This window comes from Peromyscus eremicus, chromosome 8a (genome assembly GCF_949786415.1).
Source record: "Peromyscus eremicus chromosome 8a, PerEre_H2_v1, whole genome shotgun sequence".
NCBI lineage: Eukaryota > Metazoa > Chordata > Mammalia > Rodentia > Cricetidae > Peromyscus > Peromyscus eremicus.
Window position 1 is genome coordinate 66,358,757 of NC_081423.1, and position 23,967 is coordinate 66,382,723.

At 42.5% G+C, this 23,967-nt stretch overlaps 1 protein-coding gene across 1 annotated transcript; it reads right to left on the reverse strand.

Annotated features, from left to right (window-relative positions):
• Nucleotides 1-476: 476 nt before the first annotated feature.
• On the reverse strand, nucleotides 477-6,145 carry LOC131917045 (schlafen family member 2-like). Its single transcript, XM_059270686.1, has 3 exons — nucleotides 6,044-6,145; nucleotides 3,582-4,587; nucleotides 477-1,036 (listed from the first exon to the last, which is right to left on the reverse strand). The coding sequence occupies exons 1-3, from the start codon at nucleotides 6,143-6,145 to the stop codon at nucleotides 477-479; spliced, it is 1,668 nt and encodes a 555-aa protein (XP_059126669.1).
• Nucleotides 6,146-23,967: the final 17,822 nt, after the last annotated feature.

A 23,967-nucleotide genomic window follows, 5' to 3' on the forward strand; every position in this document is an offset into this window, starting at 1 on the left:
ATCTCTAGGAAGAGTGTCTTCCATGATTAAAGGCATCATACATTTCCTTGGCAAGAAGGATGACTACGCAGATTGGGACACGTTTTTGTCCTTTCATTATTTACTTATTTATTTATTTTGAGGCATGGCCTCTCTTCACAGCCCTGGTTGTCCGGGAACTCTTTATGTAGACTAAGATGACCAGCTTTTCTCCAAGAGCTGGAATTAAGGGCATGGCCCACATCCCTGGCTCAGGGACACATTTTTAAAGCGCATTTTACCGTTGCCTTCTTTAGCGGCCAATCCCTTTCCTAGAATTTGTTCACTACCTTGTGAAGTTTTTCAAAGAAGCATTTTCTACATTTTTATAGACTCATAGAACATTACTAGCTATGTAAAGAGAAATATCATTGTACCATAGTCCATTTTCCATGTCAAGCAGTCTCAAAAATGATTTAGGACATTCCTTGAAAAGTAAAGTATCTGATTTCACGTATTTAAAATTTCAGTGGTAAACTGATCAGTACAGTTTTACCTTGGTACGCTGCCCCTAAGTCTTGAGCAAGAGCCTTCACTAGGTCCCTTGCTGTCTTGGTTGTTAGATAATAGTTTCTGGGGTAACTTATTATCGAACTAGAATCATATAGAGACACTGCCCTATGACCCAAGTACGTTATCTTTATCGCAAAACCTATGTTCCCGGTGTAACCACCAAGATTTACGAGCATCTGCTTTAAAGTTAGCGCAGTTTGTTTACAATAGTTCTTTAACTTAGCACCTAGATCTGTCAGAACAGCGCTGTCGCCTTCTATCTCCTCATCTCCCCGGACAAAGCTGTGCAGGGTCAAGAGACTGTCCTGAGAAATGTGAAGCACATCCAAGATGACTTCTTGCTTCTCTGGCAAGTCAATACCCAAAGCCCAGCTCTTAGAGATGACCAGCGTTCCTTGACGAAGAGAGCCCACCTCTGTATGAAGTAACTTCCCATATCTTTCATGTTCTGAGAAGAATTCCATGAAGAGGGCTTCTGGAGAGCATGTCACTTTTTTAGACACCACTAGAAAAATAAATAAATAAAAATACAAATTAAAAAGAAAAATGCCAGGAATGTACTGTGTGAGCCATCACCAAGCAGCTAGTAAGTCCCATACTGCTTCACAACCCAGAAGGTGAACACACAGATACGAAACAATAATTCAAGAACTGGAGGGCGGCAGGTGCAAGGGAGACTGAGAAACTCAGGCTCTGCCAAGAGACAGCCTTGGAAGGGGCTACACACGCACACCCCTGCCTTTTCCATAACATGGTGCATCAGAAGCTTGCTGTCGGCAAGACCATGAATGAGAAGAGTCAGAGGAGCAAGGGACAGATCTAATGCTGAAGAGTGGAAAAGTCAGACATCAGGAAGCACCAAAGAGGTGATGAGACAGGGGGAAAGCATGGAGAAAAAGGAAGGCTCCACAGAGCAAAGGAGGGAGCAGAGCACGTTCCTGGAGCTCCAGGGATCGGGAGAGAATACCTCAGAGGAGACCACAAGGCAGGCCAGGCTTCCCTGGTGAGCATAGACTGGCAATCACAGCTAGAGTGTAAACCCATGGTTCTTGAAAGTCTTGTATCCAGTACAGGAATTTGAAGTGACACTGTCACCTTCTATTTGGAAGGTTAGCATTGGAGAGAAAGTCTGTTTTGTCTGTCCTCCTGTGTCAGAATGTTATATGTAGACTGGTGCTATCTCACTGTTGTGCGCAGGCATGTGCTGGAATAATGGTGTGGGGTGGCTTTTGCTTGAGACAAAGTTAATCTAGGGACCTGAAAACAAGCATCAATCCCAGTGCAGGAACCCTGGAGACAGATTTCAACACTGAGCCCTGTTCAAGCAAGAAGGCTTGAACATAGTCATAACAACCAATGCAGGGAGCCACAGTGAACCTACCTGGGAGGTGATCACTCTGTTGCTGAATCCCTGGAATGTCATCAGCATACCAGCTACAGGGACGGAGGGGTGGGATGCTTGATTGAAGGGCCCATTTATCTTTTCGCCTGGAAAAACCTGAGAAGACAAAAGGTAACTTTAAATTTCACCTAGGCCATACTATTCACGAACTAGTGCAATGTGTAATAAAAGTCTCAGTTGAACTGTGATTTCCTAAGAGAAAATGGGGTTAGATATTCAGGTTAGATTTTGAGGTCCAATACAATCTCCAAATTAAGCTTTGATGATACTGAACGGCTCTAAACTACACTTACAGAAAACCTAACAGAAAAAGTGCACTAATAGTAATTGAATGCACTAATAACTAAATAGGTCTGTTTAACTTTGTGCTTTTCAAAATTGAGACAGGGTTTCACATAGACCATGCTCTTCACATACCCACTATGTGGACCATGGGCCACAAGTGCACCACCATGCCCAGTTTTATGATTTTACAAAAGAGATGCGATTGAAGCCAGGGCTTCTTGGATGCTAGGCAAGCATCCATCACCTGAGAAATATCTGCAGATTTGGTTGCTTTTAAAAGCAGTTAAATCCAGAAGGAATGAAGGTTGGTAAAAAAAAGTGAGTTTGTAAAGAGATGAGGAAGATCACATTTTTAGACTGTATAAGTTTCTGATGCTCATTTCAACTGAGGTGTTTCTATTCTAAAGGAGATAAAATGCCAGCATTTTTCTCCCCGAGAAAAATTTAGGGTTCTATTTTGTATAAAATGTGAGATGAAGCAGAAGGTTTTAAGGCAGAGGGGGGAATGGGAATAAAGAGGTAAAGAAGGACAAAGGAGCAGATCAGATGGTGGAGTTTCTGAAATGAACACAGGTAACCACAGGCTCCAAAGCAATGGAGACAATACATGGTGGGCTAGCACATGGAAATGCCCCAAGAAAGGAACGTTCTCTTTTCCTAGCTTCATTTTCTAATGTATTTGTCACTGTATGAAAGATTGTTGACAGAGAAATTCGACAATGAGAAATGAGATCAGTGCTGTGGGTACCTGGGATGGGCTACAGAAGCCTTTGCAATAGGAGAGATTTGGACAAGCAAGCTAGACATAGTCTGGAAAGAGGATAGGCAACTCTGGGTGGGTGCACAGAAGTTCAGAATGCAGATAGGACAGTGTCCATGAAAGGCTCTCCTGATCAGCTCTCTGATGGAAATGGGCATGCCGGTGAGGCTAGGACTGGGGACCACTTTCACTGTTCCTTGAAATAGTTGGGCTGCATTTTGCCCATGGCCTGCAACTAGGCAAGGATCTCATCTTAACCTCCTGTGGGAGGTGAGAAGACCCTTGAAGGGAATTATGAGTCCTGGCCCCTTCCTCTTCTTACTTCAGTCCTGGCCACTGGAGAAGCAGGCTGTATCACACTTGGTCATTGACAAGGAAATAGCTCATAGTGTCAATGGAAACAGCTAACATACTTTCCATAGAGAATCTGCCAAGTGGATAGAAGAAAAAAAAACCAGAAAGATTTGAACTCTGGATTGTATCTAGCAGAGATCAGTAAATTAGCTGTTGAGACATGAGGAGTTTTGATGTTGCCCAAATCCCAGAAAGCATTCCAACACCCTGAGCCAAATGTAAAATGATTGTTAATCCCCCTTCTTCAACCTGGTGGGGTGTCCATCTGGAGCTTGACCCATTCCTCTGTGGTAAACCTCTTCACACAGCCGTCTTCCACATGCCAGGAATCAGGCCCTGCAGCGAACACAGCACAGCAGAATCTCTCCACTCTCAGTGCACAGACATAGGAACACACAGCTCCAGGTCTGTGGACCTGGATGAATTTGCATGTGTACTTTATCTTCTCCTGCTCCTCACAGAAGTGAGTGACAGGCAGCTGTTGGATGCACTTCTGTATTTCACTCTTTAGATGATCAAGATCGCTCTTCTCTGCTTCAAAACCAATGATTTGCTGTTTTTCCCCATCTAAGCCAATGAACAAATATCCCCCATCAGTGTTTGCAAATGCAGACACAATTTTAGGGAGAATCTCTATAATCTTTTCTTTAGGGGACATTTTAACTTCAGCAAGTTTGGATTTAGTGAAACAGAATGTCTCCTTGTAAGTCAATTCTTCCTTGTTAAAAAATGTGGCAAGAATTTCATCAGAGTCCAATTTTCCAGGCAAACTTTGTCTTAAACATGATTTCAGTTCAGAATTCTTCATGATTTTGAGGAATTTCACTGCATCAGGCATTTTCAGTTCAACTGAGAATGAAAAGCTTCTCACATAAAAATTAGTTTTCAAGGTGAGGACATGCTGACCAAAGATATTCCCGATCCATGGTTTCACAAAAATTAAAAAGTAGTCTTTCTTCTGCATGTAGTTTAAGTATTTATGAGGAAATGGAAGAATATCACCAAAAGATTTTTCCAAATCCATCCCTATTCCATCTCTGGTGAAGCTGTAATTGGAATTCTTAATGTGAGCCTTGACCACGCCCCCTCCAGAATTCAGCAGAGTACACACAGCCTGTGAGATATTTTGGGCTTCTCTTCTTCTCGGTTGAGCGTCTTTCATTAACTTCCTATTCTTCTCTCCAAGTGTGATTTCTCCTACAGATAGAACCAGTTCTGCATAGTCCATTTCTTGATCTACGCTGATGCTCATTTTTCAATCACTCCGTGTCCCAGATGATATTCTTTCCTGTAAAACAGACAGAGCCATTACAGTAGGACCTGACCAGTGAGAACCAGCTCTGCTTTACAAGACACACAGCACAACCACCTGAGCTGCTCTACATGAGTAAGTGTGAAGGTCAGATGTGATGTTTTGTTTAGTTATTGTTGGACCCATTTTGAACAGAATACAATAACTTGTGAACTTGGCAAATTTTCAAATTTGTTGTCACGACTGTTTATATATTTTTTTCTGATTGTCTGGAATTAAGAAACTTCATTATGCTGGGCAATGGTGTTGCATGGCTTTAATCTCAGAATTTGGAAGGCATAGGCAGGTGGATCACTGTGAGTTTGAGACCAGCCTGGTCTAAAAAGTGAGTTCCAGGACATCCAGGGATGTTACACAGAGACACCCTGTCATGAAAAAACAAACAAATAAAAGAAAGAAAGGGAGAGAGAGAGAGAGAGAGAGAGAAAGAGAGAGACAGACAGACAGAGAGAGACAGACAGACACAGAGAGAGATAGAGAGACAGAGAAGGAAACTTCATTGTGCCTATTCTTCATTCACTGCCCTTTTTATTAATGGAACTTTAAAAGTCTGTAGTCTTACTTATTTTATTACATTGTGTGTATGAGTGTCCTGCCTGCATGTATGTATATGTACCATTGGTGTGCCTGGTGCTCATAGAAGTCGGAGAAGGGTGTTGGATCCCTGATACTGGACTTATTAATGGTTGTGAACCCTCTATGAGTGCTGGGAATCAGATCCAAGTCCTCTGCAAGAGGAACAAGGGCTTTTAGGCACTGAGCCAACTCTCCGGCCCCTACAGAAGGATATTTAATATAAATGAATACTCCACACTGAGTATGTTCTCCTGACTGAGCTTTCTTTGATGTCCCCATCTCAACTGTCCATGGTGTCCCCTTATACAATTTCACCTCTAAGTTCATATCTTATACACACAAGTGGTTTTATGGATGTATAATCTATACACTTTTGGAACCACAACTGAGAGAAAATGTATGAGATTTGTCTTTCTGGGACTGGCTTGATTCACTGAGTGTGAGCATATCCCATGATATCCATTCCCTGCAGTGGTTGGGATGACACTCAGGGCTTTGCATTTGTCATTAAGCATTCTCCAGGAGGCACAGCACAGCCCCTTTCTCCTGTAATGTAGGTGTCCCCCACTCTAAATCTCCCTTCCTGGTGTGGCTTTTATGTTCTGGTGTCTTGATTTTCTCTTCTCATTTCTTGGGACATTATTTTCTAATCATATGAAGTCTTATTTGTGCCATTGTTTAGGAATTGCTCTCTTCCCATCCCAGGACCCTCTGTGCTCCTGACTTTCCCTCTGGCCTGCTTCCTAGTTTCTTCCCACTATGATACAGCAATTAGTTCCCATATATGAGTCTTTCAAATGTCCTGGCTTGGCATGCAGTCTACTCCGGAGAATAGAATGTTCCTTGGACACTTGAGTTGACCAGAGGGCTCTGTGAACATTTGTCTATTCACATCTTTCACCAACACTGCGGTGTTTCCAGCCATTATTTCTTCAAATAATTTCTCCACTCCTCTCTGACTTCAGGTTTTGGGGACAGAAACAATTACCATGCTAGTTTGGGTGATGGTGATCCACACAATGTTGGGCTCTGTGTGTTTTCTTCAGTCCCTTTGCATGCTCCCTGACTTAATGGTTTCATTGGTCTTTTCTTCAATTTATAGGTTTGTTCTTCTGTCTACTCAGCCTGATATCAGACATTTCCAAATATTTTTAAAAATTCTAGTAGTGTAGCCTTAATAATCCTGTTTGGTTTCTTTATAGGATACTTAATTTATTTATTTTCCAAAGTTACCTTCCTGTTTTCCATCTATCCTTAGACTAGTCCTCAGAATCCTAGCCAGGGTAACTTCATCTTGTAGTAGAGCTTACCTTTTCTTGTTCAACATGACAGACTACAGGAAAAGCAGCCATCCTTCCACACTAGGACAGTGAGTGCTGATGTCAGCAGAACCCAACAGGGCTGGAGAGATGGCTTTGCAGTTAAGAGCACTGGCTGCTCTTCTAGAAGACCCATGTTCAATACCCAGCATCCACATGGTGGCTCAGACATGTGGTGCAAAGACAGACAGGCAGGCAAAGCACCAATACATACATACAAACAAATAAATAAAGATAATAATTATTTTAAACACAACTTTCCTGTGATGGTTATATACTTGGATTACTGCTACACCCAACCTTGTCCTAAAGAGCTTCTCTCTACAGTGGACAGTGGTTAATACAGAGACTCATCACTGTTCCACGTGTTGGGAATAATTGACTACTGAGAGCTCTTCCTTAAACGGAACATAAATCTGGCCTGCCCTGTCAAGATCTGGGAACCATGTAGAAGACAGTACATGAAGAATGTCAGAGCTGAGAGCTGGAGGCTGGAGAAATAGGTTGTGTCTAAGAGAATTTGCTGTTCTTCTAGAGGACTCAGGTTTGCTTCACTGTACTGACCTGGCAGCTCACTACCATCTGCAACTCCAGGTCCAGGGATTAGAATCGTCTCCTGACCTCTGTGGGCACCAAGCACACACCTTGGCAAAAAACATATACACATACAACCAAAATAAATACATCCTTAAAAATGTTATAAAAGTGGGAGGACCAAGAAATGCTGTGTTTGGATATGAAAAGGCTACCCAGTCATGACCTCTCTGTAGTGTCAGTACTCGCACAAGATCAAGCCAACAAAGCCACTCATTCTCCAACAGGCAGCATGCACTAGACCCAGTGGGTCACAATTAATTAATGAGAGAGAGAAGATAAGGCAGGAAAGAACAAGGAATGGACAAGGGGCGGGGAGGTATATACAATCAGAATACATTGTTACACACATGTAAACAATCCAGCTTACTACATCCTCAGTCTACACTGAGGGTTTAGTCATCCATAAGGATGAATGAAATGTATCATTGCAGGAAAATGGGAGTAACTGAGGATTATAAGTGGAGTGACACAGAAAGACAAACATTGTGTGTTTACTCTCAGAAGCAGAACACAGACTCTAAAAGGTACTAAAGTACAAGGGAGACTATGTGGGAAGAGGAGCAGGAGTGGGACGGGGAGAAGAGAGAGTACAGAGAGGTTCCCATGGTCAAGGACATCTCGTGGGTGGTAATATCATAGTGAAAACCCTTATTTGGTAAAAATTAATACCGATTAATAGTGTGAGTGGAAAACATCACCACCAACAACAAATCCGTTTTCTGAGTCTAACTTTCTGTCTGAGGTGTTTTGAACTGCAGCTGACTTTGCTGTTTGGACACTAGGGGACACTCACACACACAAAATGACAGGAGAGACAGCCTATAAGAGAGGAGTTCTAGAGATGTGGGAGGATAATAAGATGGGGCCTTTCAGTGACTGGGCCAATATCAAGTAAATGCAACTTTCCATGCCTGTCCACTGTTGTGGGATAACTCACCTCCGTTGAACTCATTTTTCTCTAGGGAACTGAATTTGTGTGAGTCTCTTGTGCTGTCCTGGCCACCTTAATGTGGATGCTCAGGATACTTTTGGCACTGTTGATTTTTAGCTCTTTGGACATATGTAGGGTACTGTGTGTGTGGTGGTGTTTTTAATTTTTTATATGGATTTTTTTAGTTGTGTGTATGTCTGTGAACCACATGCTTGCCTGTGGAGGCCAGAAGATGACATCAGAATATCTGAACTACAGGAACAGATGGCTGTGAGCTGCCCTGTGGGTGCTGGCGATGGACCCCAGCTCCTCTAGAAGAGCAGCCAGTGTTCAGAATTGCTGCGTTATCTCTCTAGCCCTTGCCTGCCTGCATTCCTTTCCTTCTTTCCTTCCTTCTTTCTTTCAATTTTAACTAATATAAATGCTGTGGGTTCAGAGTGCAGAACACACACTATGAAACATGTACATATTATTAGATGGCTAAATCAAGTTAATTGACATGTGGATTACTTCATACAAAAATAATAAAGTTGTCAATATTGTGTGAAGAACACTAAACACCTACTTCTAGAGCTAGGTCTGGTGGTGCATCCTGTAATCCCAGTACCCAGGAGGCAGAGGCAGAAAGTTCACAAGTTCATAGCCAGCTTGGAATAGAGTAAGTTCAAGGCCAGCCTGAGTAACTAAGCAAAACTCGTTCTCCAAATAAAAAATAATCAGAGGACTTGAGACAGAGTTCAAAAGCAGAGCACTTGCCCAGCGAGTCCTCTGCCCTAGCTTCTACCTTCAGCACCACAAAGAGGAAGTCTCATTTTGGTAGCTTTCAAAGTAGAACATAGTGCTGTTTGCTGTAGGCACCCTGTTCTGCAATGCTCCTCTTACCTGACAGACATGTTATAGTCTTTCAGTAACAGCTCCCAACACACAAGCCCACTCCCTGATCACTGCTACCCTAACTTCTACATCGTATCAGGTTTTTTTTATTCCTCACGTAGGTGAATTCACACAGGATTAGCTTTCTGTGCCTGGCTTATTTTACATGACATACTGCCATTCAGGTTCTTCCACATGTTCACAGATGACTATGTTTCCTTCCTTTTAAGACGCCATATCAGTTTACTGTGTGTGTACTCCATCTTCTGTATCTCTCATCCCTCTGTGTATCTTAGGTTGATTTCATATTTAGACTTTTGCAAAAATACAGCAACAACCAGTGACATGCATCTGTCTCTCTGGCATAAAGATTTCACTTTCCTTGTCCATGTCTAGTAGTGTTTCTCACTTCTTGAGACGGCACCATGTTTTTCAAGATATCCACTTTAACTCACACTTTCACCCATGCTGTACTGGGAACCCTTTACTCCATATCCTTGACAACATCGATCTTTTATCTTCTTGATAGCAGTCATTGCAGGAGCTGGGGAGAGACTCCGTGGTTATGAGCACCTGTTGCTCTTGCAGAAGGCTCAAGTTCCATTCCCAGAATGTATGTCATAGAGTTCACAACCACCCAGACTGCAGACTCAGGGGCTAGGACACCCTTTTCTAGCATGTACAGGTACCTCCATCAATGTGCACATGTGCACATACACACACAAAACACACATACACAAACATAAACTAAAATTAGACTTTCAAAATCAAGTCATGACACCGAAGGGATAACTCAGCAGTGAAGAGCACTGGCTCCTCTCCAGAGGACCCAGGTTCAGTTCCCAGGACCCACATGATGACCTAGAGCCTTCTATAACTCCAGTTCCAGGGAATCTGTCACCCTCTTTATCTTTGTAGGCACCAGGAACACACATGGTGTACATATATATATTCAAGGACAACATCCATATTCATAAAATAAAAATAAAAAGAATAAATGAACCAGTCATTGTGACAAGAGTGCTCAGGGCTTCTGGGGCTTCTGCTCTTTCAGCACTCCAACTGTGGGACCTGAAATTTATCTCTAGTCCATTTTTAGTTGGGTTGTATCTTCAGTATGAGATCAAATTTCATTCTTCTCTGTGTAGAGATCATTCGTCAGTTTCAGGTTTTAGGGTCAGGTCTCTAAGAGGATGGGAGATCCTCAAAAGGCTCTGGAGATCTACACAAACCCCTCTTCCCCTGCCTCACCAGCCAGACCTAGACCAATCATAATTGGACAGTTCACGGAGCTACCAAGATTAAACTTCATCTTTGTGGCCCTAAGGGCTAAACCCAGGTCTGAGGAACTCTGTTATTGACCAGGCATAATTCAGCATTCCTAACCTCTCCAAATCCTCCAAACAGAGGAAAGCACTTGCTTTCACCAGACTCCTAGTTCCTCAGCAGCCTGTACTTTGGGAGAAGAGGCTGTGGAGATGCCAAGGAGCCAAAGATACTAGGAGGGCCAGAAACTATCCAGGGTTTACCTGAGAGGGTGGGTTGAACCATTAACTCTTATTCATCCCAGAACATTAAATAGGACCTGCTGTTGGGGCAGACAGAACCTGCTGTTGGGGTAGGTACAGAAGAGAAAGAAAATGGGTCTACAGGATCCTGGTACCAACCTGGCTCACACTGCCTTGTCCTGGAATGTGAGTTACTAGAAGTCCCTTGTGCCCAAAAGAGTGAACTTCAGGTTGTACAGCCTCTTCCAGAGCACGAACTTTGCAAGGATGAGAGTTCCTTCAGTGCTGAATGTGTCGTTTCCTGGAGGAATATTTAACCTCTTTGAGTTATGGTTGTGGGGGGGCTGTTGTTGTTGTTGTTGTTGTTCATTTCTTTCTTTCTTTTTATGGAAGAGATAAAGTACTTTTGTTCCTTCCTCTTTTCTCTCTCTTTCCAGGGCTAACTGAGTTCTGGCCTCCAGCCTTCTTCCCACCTCAGCCACCCAAATACCTATGATTATGGACACACCCATCTCTCTGCTGTCATTTATGGTCAGAATTCAATCTGTTAACATTTGAGCCAAGGTTCTGAATCAATGATGTTCTTCAAAGCATCATTGTTGATGTTGGTGTCAGTTTACAACAGAGTCATGAAATGAGTGGGAAGCACTGGGCCACATCTCAGTGACAAAGCTCTGCCCTGACATGTGGACTGTTCTTCATAAAACTGCTGTGTAGCACATACATTAAATTACAACTAAAGGAATGGCCATTTCACTGACATGATGAGCTTTATTTCCACCATGGCAGAGTTCATCATGGTCTGCCATCTGGCAGAAATCGAAGTAGAAAGTTCAGTATCTTATTTGATATTGCCATCACATATCATTTACAATTAGTTTGTAAAATAATGATTACCAGTTTCTGTAAAAACCCTGAAAATTGCAGCTTTGTAAATGAATGTTTTGCCTCATGCATGTATATGTACCACACATTTGTCTGGTGCCCACAGAGTTCTGAGGAGGGATCCCCTGGAACTGTAGTTAGGAATGTTGCTGAGCCACCATGCTGAGAACTAAACCTAGGTCTGGTGCAAGAGCAACAAGTGCTCTAAACATCTTCACCATCCCCAGTTCCTGTAAACTGCTACTTAATTTCATATTCTTATTAATGTACCAGTTCTTAGTAATATCAGGACAGCTGAGGTGAGAAATGGCTTCTGAATGGTTAGGGTAACATACATGAAGGTCAGGCATCATTCTGACTGAAGCTTGAGAATACTAATCACGTCTACAGATTATTTATTTATATTTTATTTTTATTACTTTTCTTTATGCTTTTTGAGACAGGGTCTTGCTATGTAGCTTTGTCTGGCCTGGAACCCACTATGTAGAGCAGACTGGCCTGGAACTCACAGAGATCCACCTGCCTGTACATTCCAACTGTTGGACATAAAGACATGTGCCATCACTCCTGGCCACAGCTACTGATTTTTATTAGGCACATAAGTTCTCTCATAAATTCCCTCAATTCCACACATAGATGTAGTTCAGGCATATAAAGATCTGTTAGAATGGAAGGTGGGAATCCTGAGAAGATAAACAAAATCTAATTAAGTTGCAGAAGGGAAAAATAGAATACTGAAGAAAAATCTTACGGAAACCAGTTTGACTCTAGGAATCCAATACAGATGAAAACATGAGCATGTACCTGATTTATGACTCCTTATACAAGGAGGTGCTGCCTAGAGGGGGGCAGTTTCCTTTCTTCCCAGTTAGAAGCCTCAGCCCCACCCTGTTCTACGCACTCCTGAGCAGTCTCAGGTCCTCATTCCTTCCCAGGACTTCCTGTCTAGCCCCCTCCTTAGGCCCTGACCTAAGCCAGCACCCCTGGGTAACTCTCCACAAGGAAAGGGGACAGAAGTCACATCTCATACCAAAGTGCAAAAGGAAATTGCCCCTGGGATTATTAAAACTAAAGGGTGCTACTCTGCAGGCACATTTTGTTGTGGAATATTAGTTTGACTAGGCAAAGATGTGTTATATGTGTTTATGATGTGGAATATTACTTTAACTGAGTAAAGCTGTATTACATTTGTTTATTCTGCATATGTTTAATTGTGTAAAGATGTGTTGCTGTTTCACCTTGCCTGCCTAACACACCTGATTGATCTAATAAAAAGTTGAATGTCCAATAGCTAGGTAGGTAAGTGATATGTGGGGATGGCAAGCATAGAGAATAAGCATAAGCCCCCCCATATCTATTTGGTTAAGAACAGGGGGCCTCAGATCTGTATTGGGGGTGGAGAGCCCCTCATCTGTTTGTGGTCAACTAACACTGTTTCCTTGGGAAATTTGTTTGCCTTTCTGTAGAAATGTCCTGCCTGTGTGCATGTGTGAATGTGTGAGAAGTGTGGCCACAGTATACATGTTTTATGCCTAGGCTTGTGTGTGAGTTGTGATTCCTGTGGACATCCTATGGGGCTGGATGGCACAGAGAAGGGACAGAAGGCCCTTTTGGTTGAACTGGGGCAGACTAAGATACTCCCCCATTGCTTCCTTGCTCTCTGACCGGGAGCACAGGCAGCAGCAAGCAGGGGAGCCCACAGCTGTGGTGTGGCCAGTCAGGTGGGCATGGCCGGGGCAGCCCAGGGGCTACTGTGTAGACCCAGGGTGTCACCAAGAGGCTGGGAGCTAGGGCAGGCCAGTAACACCATGGCTTACACATGGCAGGTTCCAGGCTGGCCCCTGAATGGGGAGCCATGCAGTGGAGTCACATGAGTGCAGCACAGATTATGTGACAGACAGGGAGGCCCAGATGCTACCATGGGGACTAGGCATGGCCAGATGCTAGGGTAGGCCATGAGCACCTCAGGCCTGGACATGGCAGGTTCAGGGCCAGGCCCTGAGTGAGAGGCTTCAGGGTGGAGCAGTAGGGGCCTCGAGTAGTTGGGAGCACTTGACCTAGACATGCTGTGGGACTTGGAGCTGATAGAGAACTGCCCCAATGAGGTCACAGCTCTGGAGGGGCACGGGAAGGGCACAGAGTCCCTCCCAGGCTGCCGTTCTCATGCACTTGAGAATCTGGGGTTAACAACCATCTTTTGTCCCCATGCTTTGTGCTGTCCCCTTCCTCTCCCATGCTGATGGATGGGGCTCCCAAGGCCTTCCCTGGGGCTGCCACCAAATCTGTCTGAGGTTTGGCACCAAGGGCAAAATGGAATGTCACTGCTTATGGTTGCTAAGCTATGGTGGCTATGTTATAATGCTGTAGCCAGGGCTGCCTTGATCATTCAGATCCAGTAGATTCTACATGCCAGTACAGAGTTGATGCAAATTTAGAGTTATTCTTGCTATGGTATATGCATGTATTTCTACTATTATTTAAAATATTGTAGCTTTACAATATATTCTAGACTACTGAGGGAAATCACAAGAAAGACTTTGGTAAGAGTTTTTGTGTTTGAAAAAGGAAGAGAGAAATTTGTCTGAAGTAAATGTCTGAGGAATCAAAGGAACAGACTGAGGGTACATGGAAGGTTGTAGAAGGTCAGGGGGGATGTGATGTGAACTATGTTGTGGTTTCTTATATGGAAGGTTATAGAAGGTCAAAGGGGATATGAACTATGTTTGTTGTGGTTTCTTATACCTGAAAATACTGGATTTAAATGTTAATTATGGTTGGTTTTAATTTCAAAATTAGCTGATGATTCTGTAAACTGTTTATGATAAAAAATATATATATATGTATATGTATATATGGACATGTATGTGACTTGGATTTAACTACATGGGTGAATGTAAGCTAGCTTTAAATGTATGTATGTGTATGTAACTTGGATCCAACCGTGCATATGTGTGCAAGTAACTATTGTTTACAAAGACATGTTTTAAACAGCAACCACGTGTTTTTCCTAAATTTTGACTGGTGACCTCATCATGATGTAGGCAACCATGTGGCTGGTAGCCATCTTTTGCTGAAGTTACAAAGATCTATTCAGATTAACAAAAAGCTAACTTAGAGATTTACACCTAAGTACTTATGTCTTTGCCAAATGTTCAACAGCAAGCTTCTAGAGAATTTAAATAGATGGCTACATGTGTTTAATAAATAAGGTATTTGATAAATATTAAAGCTTCACCTCAATGCATTTATACACAAGAATGTACCCTGCTCTGGCAGCTAAATTTTGTAATCTAAGTGACACCCAGGTGATAGTCACCAGAAGCTGGGATATTCTTTTCTTGTGATGTAACAAGACAATGACCTAGGCAAAGGCCTTGGAGAAACTTCTGACTCCATGAGTCTCAACACTTTGGGGGTTGAAAAACCTTTTTACAGGGGTAGCCTAGTGCCACCTGTATGTCAGATTGAGATTCAACAATGGCAAAACTGCAGTTATGAAATAGCATTAAGAAAGTTAAGAACCAGTGACTTGGAGAATGCTTGTTCTTACTCAAGGTCTATTCAGGCTTAAGAATGTATGCCTAGCCTCCTTGTCTTTGCTAAATTTGTTAAGCTTAAGCTTTTTGGATAAACTGAGTCATATAAATGTTTTATATTGATATTTTGTTTTGGTTTCTTTACTGAACCCATATATGATACTAGAAGAGCTTTAATTTAAAATCATTTTTTAAGGCTACTTTATTGTAGACTGTTGGAGAACATAAGTAAATAGTCAGTCATCTTATAAATGATCAAGTTTTTTCATTGTAGTCATGCTAAGTACAAATGTAATTAGTTACAGGGATAAGCTTTACTCAGTCCCTTGCATATGTTTTCAGGATTGAGCTTAAAACAAGTAACTAGAAACAAAGTTTGTCTATTCAGATATACCTGGACAGCCCTCATACTTCAAAGACCTGAAGAATATGGCATTTAAAATGTTGATCTAAAAGCTTATTATATCAGACAGACTTCCAGCTCCTAGCAGTGACCTAAGGTCTCCAAAGAAGATTATGAATGGGGCACCACAACGTCTCCACCTGGATTATGGCAATGCTGACTACAGGGTAAGATGCCCCAATGCAATGCCTGCCACTAGGATCTGGCCCAGACTGTGGACATGCAGCAGGACACTGGAAATTGATTGTACCTTTTCCTAGATAAAGTAAGATCAGTCTTCCCTGGGTCCCTCTTCTACATAAAATAAAACAACTGCCTTATGGGCCTGATGGCCAAAGAAGATCGATGCTATTCTAATACTTGTGCCTGCAATGCTATGGAGACCTGGGTATGGACTGGTCCCTGTCATTTATAGAATCAGAAGCTGCTTGGTCTGCACTCAGATATAATTTATCCTTCTCAGATCTCTGAGTACTGACAGCTAAGCTAGCTATAAATTTGTCAGCTTGGCAGCATCAGACAACCAGATCCTTCCACAAAGCTATAGTCAGCTTTTTAGCTCCTTTTTGAGAAAATGTCTTAAGATATATAAAGATCTGAGGATATAAAAGCTTATAAGCTTTGAGGGTCTCAGAAAATGATTTAAGATATAAATGCAAGTTGTAAAAAGATAAATAAATGATTTACATTATGAGAAATGTTTCAAATTGCTCTCCCCTTCTATGATATAACAGTTCAGAGCTTAACATCTAGTAGAGTTCTGATAAGCTGGTAGAACAATGACTACTTACTGTTCAGTCACAAGCTCAACATTTTAGATTGATTTTGGTTGTCATCTAAATATAAACTTAAAAGTGCTTCTCATCGGGCCAAAAAAAATCTCTGTTCAATTTATACCTGGCTCTCTGGATAGAAGGAAAAAATATTTTTAACCTGTAGTTCTTCCTAGGACTCAAAGGTATGAGTCCACTTCTGATGTTTTACAGATGCCCATCACCTGCTTTGTCTATGATGTGGATTTTGATGTAGATTGGTAATACTAAGGTATCTAAAACTTTTATGTCATTTTATAAGATAGATTGTCTAGGCCTCAGAGGATTAAAGGGGTCATAAAACCTAGATCCACTTCACAGGGGTTGGAAGGACTCCAGATAAGTACAGCTTAAATTTACCCCACTTGTCCATTCCTAAGGATTGTATTTTTTCTCTCTCCTAGTCTTGGGACTCCTGCTCTAACCAGTTACTAAGAATATGAGTCTAAGGGTTCCAAATAAGTTCATAATTTTTAACTTCTGTTCCTAGTTTAAATTTGTCTCAACAGATTTCCACTTGGCCGGCAGACACCTCCAAGCTTCAGTTGCTGACCACATTGCTCCAGATGATTATGAGCTCTGGACTTGCTAAAATCTGACGTGGACCAGTCCAGCCAATGTGATAGTTCCCTGTCTCTACAGCTGGGTCAGATGGCCACATGCTGCTGACAAATGCCCCATTGTCCAGCCTATGACCAGCCTTTGAACCTTTTGGGGGGCCCTGACAACAATGCCCCAATGCCAGCTCAAAGCAGTCCCAGGAGAGATTACATTATCCCATGTTCCCTGTTGTAGAATAAGGCTGAAATACTGGGTCAAAAGGAAACTCCCTGGCATAGGGGCAAGATAGCCAACTATAAAGCTCATTGACATACCAGGAAAACACATTTAGAGTTGTCAACAGATAAATTTATTAACTAAAATGGTTCTGCAATAAGATAAGACACTTGAACTTCTTTGTGCAGATCCAAAGAGGTATTATATAAGATCACCATCTGGTTGTACTCAAAGATCAGAACTCCAGGGCCTTAAGAATCACAATAGGTATTGATGTTGCTACCCTACAAAAATCTGTTAGCTGATGGTTCTTATGTCCCAATACTTTTGAACCTCTGGACAGGTAGGACTCATGGTTGAGTCCTGTCATTGAAACTTGTGAAAAGGGGAAATGAAGGCAATATAAAGGCCTAGACTTGACTTTACATACTCTGTCTTAGGGAAGAGTCACCATCTTAGATCACCTGGTGACCAGGGCTTCTACTTAGTTCCAGGAAGAACCTCAGGAATGTGCCATGACAACTGAAACAGATACCCTAGAAGCAGCCAATTAAGAAACAGGACAGTAAAGGATCTTAATAAGATCCAGATGCTCCTGCAGACATCCTTTTGGAGGTTTATGGCCCTTGAAGATATCCCGATAATCCTGTCAGTAGGTGTGGTTCCCTGCCAAAAATCTAGCCCAATAGTTTCAAATGTGGTTTCATGCTGAAAGTCTAGACCAATAGTTTCAAAAAATCGCCTTGCCCCATATCTCTTCTACCCAATCCCAGAAACTGCCAAGGCATGTAATTCCTGGCTTGTAGTTTCTTCCTTTAAAAACCCTCTAACCCCTGAGCCTGGGGCCACTGCATTTCCCTCCATCTGTCAGGCAGTGGCCCAAGTACAAACCCGACAATAAAAAGACCCTTGTGTGTTTGCAACAGAAACCAGGTCCTTGGTGGTCTCTAGTGGTTTTGGGGACACAGGTACAACATTTTCTGTGGAACAAGAGAAAACAACCCAAGCCTAGACCACTCTTCCTCTCCTGGGTTGGAAATTTGCATTTCTCATGGGAAAGCAAAGTTGTCATCTTCTAAATTACAACCTTCCCAAGGGGCTGACTTATTTTCTGGCTTTAGAGTAGGCACTTCCTCCCCTTTTAGGAGCCAGGTTTTCTTACCAGACAACATGGTCATTGCTCTAAGAGAATACAGAACCCTCAAGGGACTCTGGAAATTCACACAAGCTTGCAATACATACCCCTCCATGAACTCTCTCTTCCTGCCTCACTAGCCAGTCACAGAACAAGCATAAAGAACTCCCTCCCAGCAACTTTAAGCACCCCCTCCATCTCAAAGAGAGGAAGAGGAAGGTATTTGCTCTTACCACAGCTTCAGTGACTCCCAAGTCCTCAGCAGCCTGTGCTTTGATAGAAGAGGCTCTGAAGACGCCAAGGGGCCAAGATTCCTACAAGGAAAGCAGGTTGGCTTTACCTGAGAAGGATGGTTGTGCTGGCACCCCCCCACACACACATCCCCCCAGGATCAGTAAGCAGGGAGGACCTGACATTAGGTGGGGACAGAAAGAGACAGACAATGGGGTCCAGGATGCTGAAATGGACCTGGCTCACTTTCTCTGGGTCCTGGCGGGGGTGGGGGTGGGGGTGGGGCGCACACTAAGGAGTTTTAAGCCTCCTAACACTTTGTTTTCTTTGTGCCTCTTTTATACTAAATGCATCAATGCATATTTTTCTAGTACTTTGCCTCTATGTGCAACATCAGAAAAACACTGGGTTTTTTATTTCTTTGTTTTTAGTTTAGGTTTTTTTTGTTTTGTTTTGTTTTGTTTTTTGAGGGTGAGACATGATTTAGTTCATACATATTTTACAAACATTGTGTTTTCTTGTGACGTTTTCCTAAATGCAAATGGCATGTTTGGTCATACTCATCCTCTTCAGACACTCTCACTTCCAGGGCCCACAGAGACCTCAGAATTGAGTACACAGAGACCTAAATGCTGAGCTCACTGAGCACTTTGTGGGGTGCATTGTTTAGTCTGGGGAGCTCCACCCAAGCCCCACTCCTGGCTCAACTCCCTGCTGGTGGAAGTGCAGCCTAGACTCTCATTACAGGTACAGTTTGGGGGCTGCCTATGTAAGAAAATGAAGGAGTGTGCTCCAAGTCACTGTTATGGTAGAATTGCAGACATTCACCAATGTAGCAAGTCTTTCTCTGTCCCAACAGCCAGCTCTCAAATAATGACCTGGAGACGACTTCTTCTTCTTCTTCTTCTTCTTCTTCTTCTTCTTCTTCTTCTTCTTCTTCTTCTTCTTCTTCTTCTTCTAGACTTCTTATTAATAATGAAAGCTTGGCCTTAGCTTAGGCTTGTTTCTAATTAGCTCTTATAACTTAAACTAACCCATTTCTAGTCATCCATGTGCTGCCACATGGCTTGTGGCTTTTCATCTCATCCTGCATGTCCTGCTTCCTCTGTTTGAGGAAGGTGACTCCCTCTTTCTTCTTCCCAGAGCTCTTTCTGTCTGGAAGTCCCACCTATACTTCCTGCCTACCTATTAGCCTTTTATTACTAGCATTTTATTAAACCAATCACAGTGATATATCTTTACACAGTGTAATCAAATACCTCACAACATAACAACTCCTTGCTTGCTGAATTATTTGTAATTATATATGAATCTGTTTCCCATCTCAAAGAGTATTTGAGCAACCAACTTGCCCAGGGAATTATAAAAAAAAAATCCACAGTGTTTGGATATTGAAAGAGGAGAAGGTTCTAGAAGCCCTGATTTATTCAAGACTTGGACACTGGGTGATGCAAGCCTAAGGCTTGAGAAGGACACAGCTCTATTCTGTCTCTGTGAGGTAATGCAGAAGAACCACTAAATCCCTTGCAGAGCAACTTGGGAAAACATTTTGATGAACACTAGACTGCATTCATCTATTTCTTTTGTGGTGAGACAGGGTCTCATGCAGCCCTGGCTGTCCTTGGACTGGCTGTGTTACCAGCAAGGATATGGGACTGCTGATCCTTCTGCCACCCAACCCCACCAAGTGTTTGGATCATAAGCCTGTGCGTGTGCCTTTAAGTCTGGCTGGTTTTATATCATTGATGCTTTGTAGTTAATTAATGTTCACAATAAAGGGATGCTTCTGCCATTTTCACACATGTATGACTTTGTACCTTGCCCCATTACCCTCCCTTATGTCTGTGCCCTCCCCGACTAGTCTCCTAATTAACATCCTTCTTCCCTCACATCCTACATGCCAATCTACATTTCATACATGAGAAATCTGTGAGTTGCTTTTCCCCTTCTGTATTCCTCACCCTCCTCTTCCCCTTTCCTCGTGTATATAAGTGTGTGTGTGTGTGTGTGTGTGTGTGTGTGTGTGTTTTGTGTGATCTGACTCTCTCTGTGTGTTTGTACATTTCATGTTAAGCACAAATTCTACCACTATACTTTATAGCTCCATCTCTCAAGTAATTTTTACTTTGCTTCCACACACAGTTAAATTTAATGTCTACACATGCCAGTCTTGATTTGCTACTTTGTAAATATTTCATTTCCTCATTTCTTAACTTCATCATTTTCCAATGGAATCTGCTAAGAATATATCAAAAACGTTCTGCTCAGGGTAAGGATGGAGTTCAGAAGTAGAAGATTTACCTAGTATGTGTGAAGTTTAGTGTCATTTCAAAACACACACACACAGAGAGAGAGAGAGAGAGAGAGAGAGAGAGAGAGAGAGAGAGAGAGAGAGAGAGAGACTGACACAGACTGAGAGATCTGGTTCTTTCCTGTGACTTTCATGAATTTGGTTGTGGGTGTGAACCACAGCCTCCCCTGGACCTGTCTCTGTTTTCTTCTTGACCCTTTTGTAACGTCACAATGGGGGAAATTACTCATCTTTCATCTTGTTCTAGATCAGCAGAGCTTAGGTTTGTAACCACTGAGAACATTCTCTCTAGTATCTAGCAGCCAGTGAGAGCAAGTGCTGTGACATGAATTCTAAAAGGTCTTACTAATAAAAAAGCCAGAGCCAGATATTAGGGTAAAAGCTGAAAGATCAGAGAGGCAAAGAGCAAGCCACTAGTTCTTACCGCCACGAAATCCTCCGTCGAAAGAGAGTGAGCTCTTGCTCTACCCTGCCTTATAACTTCCTCTTTCCGTCCAGCTCTATCACTTCCTGTCTGTCCTGTACAGACCTCCAGGGCTCTCTGGTTAACTAGTGGCTAGCTCCTCCTTCTGAGTTTCAGGCAAGCTCTATTTGTTAGAGCACAAATAAAATATCACCACAAAGTGCTGACTTGTGGAGTGGCCAAATGGCTTCAAGACATAGTGACAAGCAGTTCTCTCCTAGTCTCAATGCCAGGTCTAGAGGATGTGTCTTCAGGAGCCATCTGTTACTCAAGTTTCTTTAGGTCTTATAGTAAAAACCTGGGATTAAAGGTGTATGTCACCACAGCCTGTCTCTGTTTCTCTCCTAGACTGAATCAATCTCATGTAATCAATGGTGGCTTTGAACTCACAGAGCTCCAGACTGATCTCTGCCTCTCAAGTGCTAGGATTAAAGGCATGCACCTCCACACCATAGCCCAGCCTCTATGTTTAACCTAGTGGCTTATTCTGTTCTCTGATCTTCAAGCAAATTTGATTAGGGTACACAATATATCATCACAGCCATCCCAGTCCATATGGGCTTTGTCACCATCACTTTCATTATCTAGATATATGTGTGTTAATCTCTAGTGCTCATGTTTTCTTCCCCCAGGTACCACAAGCCAGTGAGTCTGCGACTCTTGGAGAAATTTCACATTCCCTTAGAATAGTGGTTCTTAAGCTCTGGTTCAGGACCCCTTTGAGGAGTTGCCTAAGACCATCTGAAAACACAGATATTTACATTATAATTCATAGCAGTAGCAAAACTGCACTTATGAAGTAGTAATGAATATAATTTTATGCATGGGGTCACCACACCATGAGGAACTGTATTAAAGTTTCACAGGGTTAGGAAGGTTGAGAACCACTGCATCAGAAGATTATGTCTTTATAAACATTATCCTGATAACTGGTAACAATGATCTTTAGTCTCAGTGTGTCTCTGTTTCCCCTTCATGCCTCTGTTTAAAAAATTCAAGTTCACAGCAATTCTCCTGCCACATGTTTTAGAGTGCTGGGATTCAAGCATGAGCCAGCATACAGTGCACAGCCTCAGCTTTCATTCACTAATTCTGGAAGAGAACTTCCTGAATCTTGTCAGGGCTGCATGGTCCTCAGCTTGTCCACCCTGTGGGTGCTTCTCACATCTGTGGTCAAGCATTAAGAGCTAATTTTGTGGGTTGGAGAGATGGCTCAGCTGAGAGGAGGGCTGTGTCCTCTTCCAGAGTGCCTGGGTTCAACTCCTAGCACCCACATAGAAGCTCACAACTGTCTGTAACTCCAGTTCCAGGTGACCTGACACCCTCACACAGACATATAAGCAGGCAAAACACCAATGCACATGAAATGAAACTAAGCAAATCATTGAATTTTTATTTTAAAAAACCTAGTTTTGTTGTTTTGTGTGTGTGTGTTTGTCTCTTTCTTTCTTTCTTTCTTTCTTTCTTTCTTTCTTTCTTTCTTATTTATTTATTTCCTTATTCATTTGTCTTTTCCTCTCCTTCTTTTTTAAGGAAGGGTTTCTCTCTATAGCCCTGGCTCTGCTAGAACTCATCACGTAGATGAACCTGGCCTCAAAACCCAAAGAGATCTGCCTCCCTGCCAAATGCTAGGATTAATGGCAAGAGCCACCATACCAGGCAAAGAGATCATTTTTAATCCATAATAAAACTTACTGACACCCTCACACAGAAATACATACAGGCAAAACACCAATAAATATTTAAAAAAAACTAAATAAATCATTGAAAATTTTATTTTAAAAAAGTACTAGTTTTGTCGTTTGGTGGGTTTTTTGTTGTTCTTTTTTAATCTGTAAAAAAAAAACATTTATTTTGAGATACAATTAAAACAAATTTATCTGTGAAGAATTGAGCTTTTAAAGTAGAAAGATTTGAGGAGCACTGGGGCTCAGAAAGAACCCTAAGCCCTCACATATGTTCAGAACTCACTCTAACTGAGCCACACCTCAAGCCACTGCAGGGACTATTTACAAATTCTAAAGGAAGGCCTTAGTGTCACCAGTGGGGAGGAAGATTGAAAGAGAAAACATTATGCAGGATCGCTTGGCTCGGCCAGGGAGGAGGGGACTGGACCTACCTGGACTGAGTCTACCAGGTTGATCTCACGGGAGGCTTCACCCTGGAGGAGGTGGAAATGGGGGGTGGGCTGGGGGGAAGGTGAGGGGGGCTGGAAGGGGGGAGAACAAGGGAATCTGTGGCTGATATGTAGAACTGAATTGTATTGCAAAATAAAAATAAAATAAAAATTAAAAAAAAAACCTCAAAAAAAAGAAAAGAGAAAAAAAAAGAAAGAGAAAATATTCATAAAGAAAGTGAACACCGCCACTTCCATGAGTAGGTTCTGTACCTGCATTTCCATCAGCCTCGTGATGACAACTGGAAATGAGTAGCAAATGCTCTCTGTTCAGTACTCTGCAAATGTGTGATGTCTATGGGACATTTGGAAGATCTTGCAGCAGCATCTGACAGTAGGAGTCACGTGTATCAGGGAGACAGCCTGGGAACTGCTCTTTTACAAAGCAGCCAGAAGATTCTGACAGGTAGCTGAGGCTGGGAACCAACCTGCTTCTTGGCAGGTCTGACCCAGCTCCCATGATACACCACACATTTGTCCTGCCTTACAAATAGATTATTAATCTATTCTGGAGTACTTCTCTCCATCTCTAAAGACGGAAACCAAAAGGCATAAGAGAATGGAGAGCAGTGTGTCTGTGGAGGGAGAAGCAGGTCACTGTGGCCAGTGGCAGAGACTCACAGTGACGCCACAGCATTAAGAGCCACACGGGTAACTGGAAGTCCAGCGGGCACTTCAGCTGGGCTCCAGTTGCTGCTCTCAGGGTCATGAGGCTACTAGAAACCTTAAGTAGAAGGTCGAGGAGATGGACTGACTGATTCTCTGGGTGGCTCCAGCAGTTTTGTCCCCT

Excerpts from the sequence above, each read along its gene's own strand:
- LOC131917045 (XM_059270686.1), bottom strand. The coding sequence starts at position 6,145 with ATGGCTGGAAACACCGCAGTGTTGGTGAAAGATGTGAATAGACAAATG. Across the intron at positions 4,588-6,043 it reads GGAACATTCTATTCTCCGGA|AAAATGAGCATCAGCGTAGA; the intron begins GTAGACTGCATG and ends CGGAGTGATTGA. Across the intron at positions 1,037-3,581 it reads CCAGATGGACACCCCACCAG|TGGTGTCTAAAAAAGTGACA; the intron begins GTTGAAGAAGGG and ends TTATTTTTCTAG.